The 11,645-nt window shown below is 35.7% G+C and overlaps 1 protein-coding gene across 1 annotated transcript in view; it reads right to left on the bottom strand.

Moving 5' to 3' along the window:
• Nucleotides 1–11,645, bottom strand: part of kmt2cb (lysine (K)-specific methyltransferase 2Cb) — a 134,740-nt gene that overhangs the window by 42,805 nt on the left and 80,290 nt on the right. Inside the window, exons 21-26 of the mRNA XM_016283713.1 lie at nt 9,444–9,553; nt 9,270–9,353; nt 8,521–8,733; nt 6,242–6,367; nt 5,558–5,671; nt 5,100–5,242 (exon numbers count right to left, since the gene is read on the bottom strand). Of these exons, the coding sequence (XP_016139199.1) occupies nt 5,100–5,242; nt 5,558–5,671; nt 6,242–6,367; nt 8,521–8,733; nt 9,270–9,353; nt 9,444–9,553 (790 nt within the window). The remainder of the gene's footprint in view (nt 1–5,099; nt 5,243–5,557; nt 5,672–6,241; nt 6,368–8,520; nt 8,734–9,269; nt 9,354–9,443; nt 9,554–11,645) is intronic.

Raw genomic sequence — 11,645 nt, 5'->3', positions numbered from 1 at the left:
GTGTAAACAAAAATATAACCTAATAAATTACAATTAAGGCGTATTGAATGTTAAAATGTGTTTTAAACATAAAGTGGTTATCATTACCCATTTTACTCTTAGTAATTTAATAATTGAATACATTTAAAAAAAAGTTTAGTTCAGAAGTATCGTATCGGTATCGATATCGACGATACTGCCTTGAAAAATATCGGTATCGTATCGAAAACAAAATAAGTGGTATCCCCCATCCCTAGAAGTGGGATGTGTCCCAAATAAGTCAAGATTAAATACAGCACAAGACTAGTTGTTTTTACAGTTACCAAACAATGCCGCAATGTGCCACATTAATAGAGAATTCAAATGGCGTTTGTATATTGGCTATGTAACTTTGAATGTGGCTCATTCAAATACAATTAAGAGTCCGAATCACTTGTTTTATAAACAGTGTTGGGGAAAGTTACTTTTAAAAGTAATGCATTACAATATTGCGTTACTCCACAAAAAAGTAACTAATTACGTTACTTAGTTACTTTTTATGGAAAGTAATGCGTTACGTTACTTTTAAAATCTGGGCAGGGCTTGCTTGTTTGCTTTTAATATAAAAAGTTCTACTTTTGGCAAATATAAAAGCCCTTTCACACCAAAAGCCTCAGGCTGAAGGAAATGTAAATTCACGTCTGTACAGTAGAACGCAGAAGAAGAAAGTTCAGCACTCTTCAGCAATAAAAAAAGAAGAAGAAATGTTAGTTTATCATGTGTAATTTTTGCTTATTAGTACGGTTGAACTGGATCATCGAAGGTCAGAAGCAAAGACATTGGTTAATAGAATGGGATTAAATACATAAAGGATATTTGTGTTGTTTAACATTTAATTATTGGAGGTTTGCGTCATATTCTGAGTTGCATTATTTTTATTCATTTTGAGGAATACTGAATCTGTGCTTTTTTTGTGTGAGTGAGATGAGTTAATGCATATTCATATTTATTTAGAACTACAGTAACATCTTCTGATTTCTCTCAACATGGGGACAGGAGAGCTGTCAATCAATAAATTGAGAAAAAAAAAGTAACTTGAGTTACTTATTTGAAAAAGTAACTCAGATATTCTCTTGTAAATTAAAAAGTAATGCGTTACTTTACTAGTTACTTGAAAAAAGTAATCTGATTATGTAACTTGCGTTACTTGTAACATATTACCCCCAACACTGTTTATAATAGTAGTATATTGATTTGAATCTGTTTTATTTACTTTAGTATACATAACAATGATAAACTTAATTGGTCATGTTATACATTTTTTCTTTTGCTTTCATCCACTTAAACGTGTGCGATATATCACGATAATGAATATGTTTGAAAGTGTTTTGATCCTTTATTGTTCGGTCACACTTTACATTAGGGCTTCATTAGGTAACATTAGTTAATTCATTAGTTAACATAAACTGCCAATGAAAAATTCTAAACTTTTGTTAATCTTAGGAAATTCCAATATTTAAAAACACATTTTTAAAATCAAAAGTTGCAACTGTGTTATTTAATGAGCTAACATGAACTAAATTAATTTTTTTTAAACAAAGATTAATAACTTCTGTAGCAAATGTAGCTATTGCTCATTGAGAATGTTAATGCATTGACTAAGGGTAACTAATGAGGTCTTATTGTAAAGTGATACCTATTGGTCTTTATAGTTCTTTTGCACTTTAATCTGTGTAAAAATTTGAACTTTATAAATTTTTTTGTGTATTGCTTTATTGTATTTAAATGTTCAGTTATTTTTGTTATAAGAAAAAAGTTATTAAACCTGTTATACTGTATTATGACAGCACTTTTTTGCAACTAAATTTCAATATTGTGATAATACCGTATACCGTGATAAAAGCATTAGCAATTAATCGCAACATGAAAATTTGATACCGGCATATCCCTACATCCACTATTATCCAATTTTTTTTTTTTTGGAAAGAAGTTTCCTAGCTCACCAAGATGGCAAATACAGTAAAAACAGAAACTAGATAGTAAAGTTAGTAGACAAACTTTAAGTTGGCTTGAAAAAGCCGAGCCAGAAAGTTTGTAAAAGTTTTAAAAGCTTGAAGTTTGAAGGTTTTCAGTTTGAAGTAGTTTGAAATACTTAAAATAGTTTTAAAGATCAAAGTTCGAATGTTTTGAAGGCAATACAGTCTATCAGTAGAGCAGACATAGAAAAACAGATCGTTAGGTTACCTGGGGTGGCTTCTAGTGTGGTTGCTAGGGTACTCAAGGTGTTTGCTAGGGTGTTTCTAGGGTACCTGGGGTAGTTGCTTAGGTATTGCTATGTGGTTGCTAGGGTACTTGGGGTGGGTGCTAGGCTGTTGCTCTGCAGTTGCTAAGGTAACCGGGCTGGTTGCTAGGGTGTACAGTGTGGTTGTTAAGAGGTTGCTATGCAGTTGCTAGGGTATTCTTGGTGGTTGCTAGGGTGTTGTCTGAGCAGACAGTCTGGCAGCGTGGCTCTGGCTCTCAGATGGCGTTACTCTGCACTGACGTATGTGGTTACTAGGCTACCTGGGTTGGTTGCTAAGGTGTTGCTATGCGGATGCTAGGGTACCCAAAGTGGTTGCTAGGGTGTTACTATGTGGTTGCAAGGGTAGCTGGGGTGTAGCGAAGGTGTTGCTAGGTGGTTGCTAGGCTACCTGGGGTGGTTGCTAGGGTGTTGCTATGCAGTTGCTAAGGTACACAGGGCCATTGCTAGGTTGTTGCTATGCGGTTGCCAAGGTACTTTGGGTGGTTGCTTTGGTGTTACTATGTGGTTGCTATGGTACCCAGGCTGTTGCTAGGGTGTTGCAATGTGGTTGCTACTGTACTCAATGTGGTCGCTAAGGTGTTACTATGTGGATGCTATGGTACCTGGGTTGGTTGCTAGGGTGTTGCTATGGTACCCGGGGTGGTTGCTAAGGTGTTGCTATGCAGTTGCTAAGGTACCCAGGGCCGTTGCTAGGGTGTTGTTATGCCGTTGCTAGGGCACCCAGAGTGGTAGCTAGGGTGTTGCTAGGCTACCTGGAGTGGTTGCTAGGGTGTTTCTATGTGGTTGCTATGGTACCCAGGGTGGTTGCTAGGGTGTTACTAGCATGTTTTTAGCATGATTAGCAAGTTTTTAGCATGTTGCTAGCATGATTAGCAAGTTCTTCGCATGTTTCTAGCATGATTAGCAAGCTACTAGCATGTTGTTAACATGATTAGCAAGTTTCTAGCATGTTGCTAGCATGATTAGCAAGTTGTTCACATGTTACTAGCATGTTGTTAACATGATTAGCAAGTTACTAGCATGTTGTTAACATGTTTCTATGCTAATCCAGTTAAAACCAACTAAGACCAGCCTGACCTGCTAAACAAAAAGTGGCCAAAACCACTTTAAAACCAGCTTGGGAGACCAGCCAAAGCAGCCAATCAGCTGTTTTCTTTTTCAGTTGGGAGTTGTTAAACTTTGCTATAGCAATAGACAGCTTAAATAAACCATAAGATTCATCGTACAAAAGTTTTGACCCCTCAATGAAAGTCTATGGGATTTTAGGTGGTTTTGATAGTCTGGTTTACGAAAACCGTAAGCCGGATCAGTTAGAAAAGATATAGCAACCCGAGTCAGACCAGTCTGAAGGTCTGGGCCAAGTTTGGTGGTTGTAGCTTTATAAGTCTAGGAGGAGATACACTTTAAAATTTGGTCTCAGAAGAAGTTTAAATAGGATTTCAGCAAGTTGGCTTTTTCAAGCCAACTTAATAATGTGAAATATTATTACAATTAAATAGTTTTTTTTCTTTTTGAATATATATTAAATATATATATTTAATATATGTCATTTAAATGTAATTTCTGTAATGTAAGGCTGAATTTTCAGCATCATTACTCCAGTCTTCAGTGTCACACGATCCTTCAGAAATCATTCCAATACGCTGATTTGATGCTCAAGAAACCTTTCTTATCATCAGTGTTTCATATTTTGTGGACATCTTGATACATTTTATGAATATAAATTTAAAACATTATAAATTGTCACTTTTAAAGAGGTCATATGATGCGATTTCATTTTTTCCTTTCTCTTTGGAGTGTTACAAGCTCTTGGTGCATAAAGAAGATCTGTAAAGTTGCAAAGACTAAAGTCTCAAATCCAAAGAGACATTCTTTATAAAAGTTAAGAGTCAGCCACACCTACCTAAAACGGCTCGTTCTAACACGGCCCCACATGTCTACCTCCCTATGTGGGAAGATTTGCATAACGCCGCCCAAATGTTCACGCAAAGAAAGAAGGCGTAACTTTTATTCTCGCTGTAGTATTGTTGCCGCCGCCGCCATGTCGTGAAGACGCTGTGTGTTTCGTTGTGAAAGCGAAACTACTTTGTTTGGCCTTCCAAAAGAGGACGATATCCGCTTCGTCATGCCTAGAGCTGATCCGTGCTGGTCGCTGAGGGAATACATCAACTTCGCGCTGTGGATCGCCGGATCGGCTTTCACCGTGGACGAAGCGGAGTTCAGCCCGGGGTCGTCACATGTGGTTGCCGCAAGCCTGCCGGACGCTCCTTCGTCAAATCTGCCGGCCGCGCCGTTCTCAAGGCCTCTGGCCTCCGCTCACTCAAGGCCACGGTGTGTGACGCTGTTTTCTTGTGAAAGTGAAACTACTTTGTTTGGCCTTTCAAAAGAGGACACGACGCAACAAATGCCTCGTTTATAATGGGTTTTAATGTTTTTGTCTGGTCGCTCCGGCCGGACAGGGCATCACAATATGTTAAGGGGCGTTACATTTCCGTCACACGCTTGAGATATTCGGCCAATCACAACGCACTGGATAGCTGGCCAATCAGAGCACACCTCGCTTTTCGGACCGATGAGCTTTGTAAAAATCGACGCATTTCAGAAAGGCGGGGCATAGAGGAGAAACAATAATGTAGAGTATGTGGAAAATAATGTGTTTTTTTTTACCTTAAACCGCATAAACACATTTCATTACACCAAATACACAACATAATGTTCTTTTTAACAGCATCATATGACCCCTTTAATCAAATTAATGTATCCTTGCTGAATAAAAGTACTAATTTCTTAAATAAGAAATTATTTAATTTCTTATTATTTAATTTCTTTCCCTACTTACCTGTAGGTAAGTAGGGAAAGCCTCCTCCAGTTTGGTCTTCTTTTTCCTGTAGCGTTTCCGTATTTTAACCTCAGGAATGTCAGGAAAATCAGACAAAGGATGTTTTACATCCATTGGAGTGTCAGGCGCTTGGTCGCCCCAGCCTATCAGGACAGAAAAGAGTAAACATATTCATTCTTTACATTAAAATTCTTTGTAATCCAAAAATGACAACATATATAATAGATATATTAATGCATTTTTTGGTTTGACCTCAAATTTATTAGTGTGGATGTTAATGATAGATCAGTCTACATTAGGGGTGACATGTGATCCAGCCTTATGCACTTCGGACATTTGACAGCAGTTGTTACATTAAAAAAGATATTAAAAAAATGATGAAGACTGAAGATATTGATTTAAGATTCAACATAAGCTACCAGAAAGTCATCGTGCTGAAAGTGTTGAAAGATACTCACTCTCATCTTTGCCGTGCAGGGTCTCAGAGCCAGTGGAGTCCTTCCTGACCAAGGCCTGTTTGGTTCTGCCCGGACCCGTCCGGTTCCTCTGTCTGACCATGAAACCTCCGATACCTGAATAAAAGCAGAAACTTCAGTGGAATAGATTTTTGTTCAATAATATTTTTTCTTTTACATTTTGTATTTTATAGTACCAATTAATATTTATGTAATAATTATCCACTTTTCCCCATTGAAAACAATGCAATATTCTTTCTATTTTATATATATATATATATATTTTTTTTTTTTGGTGTGTTCACATAAGAAATGCCATAAAAGTCACCAAGTTTCTAACCGTTCCGATGAAGCTATAATTTTTTTAAATTTCAAAATGTAAAACTTTTCAGTGTATGCAAGTAAGAAAGTTCTTTTCCCAACAATATCAAACTTTGTTATATAAAAAAGTCATTTTTCATGACCATTTTCCATTCGTTAGCTGATATAGATATTACATATCACAATTTTGTTTTTATTAGATTAATAAACAAAGCAAGACAAGCTCTGTGCCTTCTACTCTATTCCTTTTTCTAATTATGCATAATAGCCCTGTATAAAGTACAAGCATTGTTTTGGAAACGAGGAACGCTCTCATACAAAGGAAAAGTGTTTGGTTATACTCTGCTGAAGCATCTTGTCTCTCACCTGGGCGGTAGGGCTTCCTCTTCCTCTTCTTGCAGGGATCTGTGTCTTTAGAGTCGTCTTCTGCTGTGGCCTCTCTCTCGGGGCTGGAGTCGGACTTCCCCTCACCGTCCACCGTCTCCCCTTCTGCTGCAAAACACACACACACACACACAGCTGTCAGGAATCACACACCTGTAAGCAAACCCAGACTACAGGAAGAGAACTGTAAAATGAGACACTTTAATACTGTATGTCTTATACAATAGATTTAGTCCATTTGTGCTAAAAAGAACATCTCAAATCACTATAATGAGCCGTCTACCTAGTTTTATGGCACTATAGGTGCACTCCCAATGTGAAGGCTGTTTTAAATTGTAGGTAGACATCATGCTGCCTTCTACGATACATCATTTTCAAAATAATCACATGGATCTCTATAATGCTTTGTCATGAGTTCACCAAAAATTTCCCATCCAAGATGATTGACAGAGATAAAAGGAATACTGACTATAATCATATAATGTGTCCATGGACTTTTTTTTGCCCATTAATGGCATATGAACGTTTCCAAACGTTCTTGTCAGCCGAACCGCTTGGATGTAAAATATTTAATTCCAAGTACCCCATGAGATTTTAAGCTAATATTTCAATAATTTAACAACACATTTGCAGGTTTGTGGTTCCCTGATGTTGGTCACATGATGTAAGTGAACAGATAAAACATAAATGTTTTAGTAAGTGTTTTATTTTGTTTATTGTTTACTATTGTATTATTCTTTTAACACTAATTAAATTGAAGACTTATTACTGTTGTAATTTAATTAAGTACTCATAATTACAGTATATTGCATTACATATATATATACAGTATATTACAGATTACATTACTAATTACAGTTTTCATAATGTAATCTATAATCAGTAATGGACTATATGATAATTATCGGCCTAATAATTATTGACACTGCAAGTTACAATTCTAACAACTCAGTCTTAAATTATTCACTTTCAAACGTTTAAATCATCAAACTTTTGGCAGAATACTGGTAAAATGCTACAAACTCTACGAAATAGTGCAAATGTGTAAATAAAGTGACCATTGTATTCCCATTTCAATAAGCAGTAATCAGGAGTTTATTAAGGTTTAATAAATTCTTAGTTACTAGTAAATATGTGTTCCCTAATCTAAAGTGTTACCCTAACCCTTTAATTCAATCGCAGCATTTGATTTTCAAAATTGTGCTAAGCTATATTAACGGTTACTGATTAACTGTGCAGGTACATTTATTTATTTTAATTTTACATACAATTTAATTATAAGCATTGTTCAACTCTGGTGTAGGTTTAAATGCTCTTAGTTTGGTTTGAGTTTGGTAAAGTTGTTAACCTTCAAAACGGGTATGAAACTACTGCTAAAAGAAGTATGGCTGAGAAGTAGGGCTGTCAAAATGACTGAAAAACTAAATTCGAATTTTGTACTTAAATATTATCAAGATTCGAATTATATTCTAATTTAAAATGCATAATTTCAGTTATGGTGAAGAATAGTTTTTGGCTTCTCTTCTGAGGCCACAAGAGGGTGCATCGACCAAATATTACTAATGCACGTTTATTCAAAGCATAAGATAACGACAATCTGCGAAAAAAGTGCATAATGTTTAAAATCATGTTTATAAACCAATTATAATGAATTAAGTTGCTTAACTATAAACAAAACAGCATCATGTATGTATGCATAGTTTAATACAAAGTGCCGAAAGTCAATCACACAGAGTACTTTTTAAATTTAAAAACGTGAGATGCAGTGGGATGGGGGAAAAAACCCAGCCATAAAGTCTCAATATATGTTTTTTTAGATAGAAAAAGATAGAAAATGCAACGTGAGATGCAGTGGGATGGGGGAAAAAACCCCGCCATAAAGTCTCAATATATGTTTTTTTAGATAGAAAAAGATAGAAAATGCGCGAAATATGTGTTCGGTGAACGGCTTGGTTTCAGTTTTGACGTAAGCAAGATCTCTGCATTGATGTTCTCTTTTTCCGCAATATTTTTAATGAACAACGCAGCAGTGCCGCATCTAGTGGCTTCAACTGGATAGGCTAACAAAAACATTATAATGCAACGACACTTACATCGTCATCGCATCTTGTGCGCCACTGATAAGGCTGCCTCCTTAACGCACACCTAAAATTCGAATGCAACGTTTTTGCATTCGAATATGGATTTTTAATTTAAATTCGACGACTATTCGAAATTCAAAAAAATTTTTGACAGCCCTATTGAGAAGTAAGAAGCAGTACTTTTGGTGTCATCGAGGTCTCTGTCTCTGGAGAGTTCAGTCTGTGGGTCTGGAGGCGTCTGCAGCACGGCCACACTGTTCTGGTTTATGATCTTCAGCTTGAGTTTGGGTTTGGAGCGTCTCCGCCGCGAGGCTGCATTGGCGAGACTCTGGAGCTGCGACAGGCCAGACTCTGTGAGACAAACACCGTCCTGGGTGTACGTCCTCGTCAGCTCTGTGGAGCAGAAACACAGAGGAACCTCATTGGAAAAATGAAGAACCGACTCAAAAGAACGATTCACTCTCAAATCGTACATTACTATGGCTTGTGAGAAGGTTTTACTCTACAAAGAATAACATATGTCTTTAACAGCTAAGCATAACCAGAATTAAATATGGAGATTTCAGCAACACTTTAAGGTTCCATTAGTTAAAATTAGTTAATACATTAACTAACAATAAGCAATACATTTGTTACAGTGTTGATTCAACTGTTCATTGTTTGTTCAGGTCCATTAAATACTATTAACAGATACGACCTTTGATTTTAACAACATATGTAAATGTTGAAAATGAACATGAACTAAGATTAAAAAATGCATTCAAAGTAACATTATGTAGTTAAAATGTTAACAAAATGGATCCTTATTTTATAGCGCTACCAAAACATCTTTCAATTTACTATAATTTGACACTTTTGTAAATATGTTTAAAACTATATAAATAAATACACAAACAAACCGTAATGTTTTCGCAAAATGACATCAGTACCAGGATCTCTTGCTTTTGTGACTCTCTGCGGCATGAGAACAGACTCGACTAAATCCAAACAAGACTTGGCCGGCGTTCCAGGCGCTGTGTAACGAACACACAAATACACAATGTCAACCAAAAAAACGATTTATAAACGTAAAACTGACTGGATTGTGCAAAAGCAGTGTTTACGGGGAGAGAGGGGGGTGTGGCCTTGGCACAGATTGCAGTCAAAGCTGGTATCGGCAATCTTCTCCACCTCCTCCTCTGAGTGGATTCCCTGACACGAGGCATGCATCCACCTGCACACACGAAAATGGCAGGTTTGTACTACAGATATGAATGATACATACATACATAAAAAAAAGCATATATATATATATATATATATATATATATTAGTGCTGTCAAACGATTATTCACATCCAAAATAAGTTTTTGTTTACATAATATATGTGTGTGTACTGTGTATATTTATTATGCATATATAAATACACACACATACAGTATATTTTGAAAATATTTACATGTATATATTTATATAATTGATATTATATATAAATATATTTAATATACAAATATAACATATTTTTCTTAAATATATACGTGCATGTGTGTGTATTTATATATATATCCATAATAAATATACACAGTAAACACACATATATTATGTAAGCAAAAACTTTTATTTTGGATGAGATTAATTGCTGATTTGTAAGCTATGGCATACAACTGTTAAAATTACACAATGAAGTTTTCAAAGTAATAAAGTTACAGTTACATAATAATAGTTCTACTTCAATTCGTTTTTTTTTAAATAAAAATTTAAATGGTGGCTGTCATAAAAAATTGATGGATTTATTCAAACATAAATTAAACATAAGAACAGTAAAAAATATAATGAACATGTTATATGGTGCATATATTTAGCAAAATACCCCTCTGTACAGTTTATTTTTCTGGATGACTAATGAGTTTATGGTCACTGAATATGTTTGTTTCTGAGATAAATGTGACGTTACGTGACATTGTTTATGTTTACAAGACTTTATATTGATGTCTTTGCGCGGCTGAAACACTGATTGAGCGATTGCATGAGACAGGATACAGATTGTAAAGTTGTACTCTTTCTTTTAACTTACCTTCGGATGTTTAGTCATGTTTATTTTGTGCCGAAGCTGGTATTAATGTGGAGGAGATAATCAGTTCACGTGCGCCTCGCGCTGCTGCGTCTGTTGAACTGAGGCGCTACAGCGATCTGTCACTCCACATTAAACAGAGCTAAAACGGCATTTATTGTTTGAATACTGCAATACAATGGACATAAATTGAAACCTGGGACTTTGTTTCATATTAAAATCACCAAAGCACAATGTTTATTGCGATATATTGGATGGGAAGTGTCCTTCAACGTTCCGTCCATTAACTGAAAACAGGCTAGACTAATCGATTCTTGGGATTTAAGAATCGATATCGTTCTGTAAAAAAGAGAATCGATTAATATCGAGATATCAATATTTTTTACCCAGCCCTAATATATATTTATATATATATATTAGGGGTGGAACGATACATGTATTCGTACCGAACCATCACGGTACGGACATCTCGGTTCGTTGCATGAGGCTTTACAACGAATCCAGGCAATTCATCCCCAATCCAGAATGCAGCAGCAATGCAACACTGTTTGATAACCGCCAGCAGAAGAATAGCGAATGCCATGAGTTGCACAATGCGCACTTGAAAACAAAGCCCACTAGACAGTGACCATGTGCTGATTCTGAATGCGTCTCTCACATAGACTGACAAAGGAGTATACTTTAGGCTTGTGCACTCAACTGTTTGCGAAATGGAGCTTTGTGCTCGTGTATCCTACCTCTCTCATTCGCCACTAATCCAAATATTCCATAATATTTCCATATTTGTGCGTGCGCGCCGGCACGATCACTTCAACTGTTTCCTTATACCAGCAGAATCAACTTTAAACACTTATTGTCTTTTTAATAATGCATCACTGTACAAAAGGTCTGCTTTTATTTGTGTACATTCACAATGAAAACAACACATTGTGCTTTTGTAAAATAAAGAAAACAAATAGGATGTCGGTTTCTGCCATTTGAGTTTCCTTTCTGCGAACAAATTAAGCGTGTTACAAAAATGAACTGAAACTCATACATAGGTTACGTTGCGTGTTTTTTTCCCTTGTTTATCTGTAAACTAAATCAAATATATTTCAAGAATTTATTCCTTGTATGTATATATGTACAGCAGATTTTATACATATATATATATATACTTGATAGTAGAAATCCTGCTATTTTAACATAGTGTAAATAGGTATTTGCACTTAGTGTAAATAGCATATTGCTAAAAATACTGCTATTTTCACTTAGT

Source organism: Sinocyclocheilus grahami, unplaced genomic scaffold (assembly GCF_001515645.1).
Source record: "Sinocyclocheilus grahami isolate Dianchi unplaced genomic scaffold, SAMN03320097.WGS_v1.1 scaffold176.1, whole genome shotgun sequence".
NCBI classification, from domain to species: Eukaryota; Metazoa; Chordata; class Actinopteri; order Cypriniformes; family Cyprinidae; genus Sinocyclocheilus; species Sinocyclocheilus grahami.
Note: the sequence above shows the minus strand (reverse complement) of the source record. Positions and strands in the feature narration are given on the sequence as shown.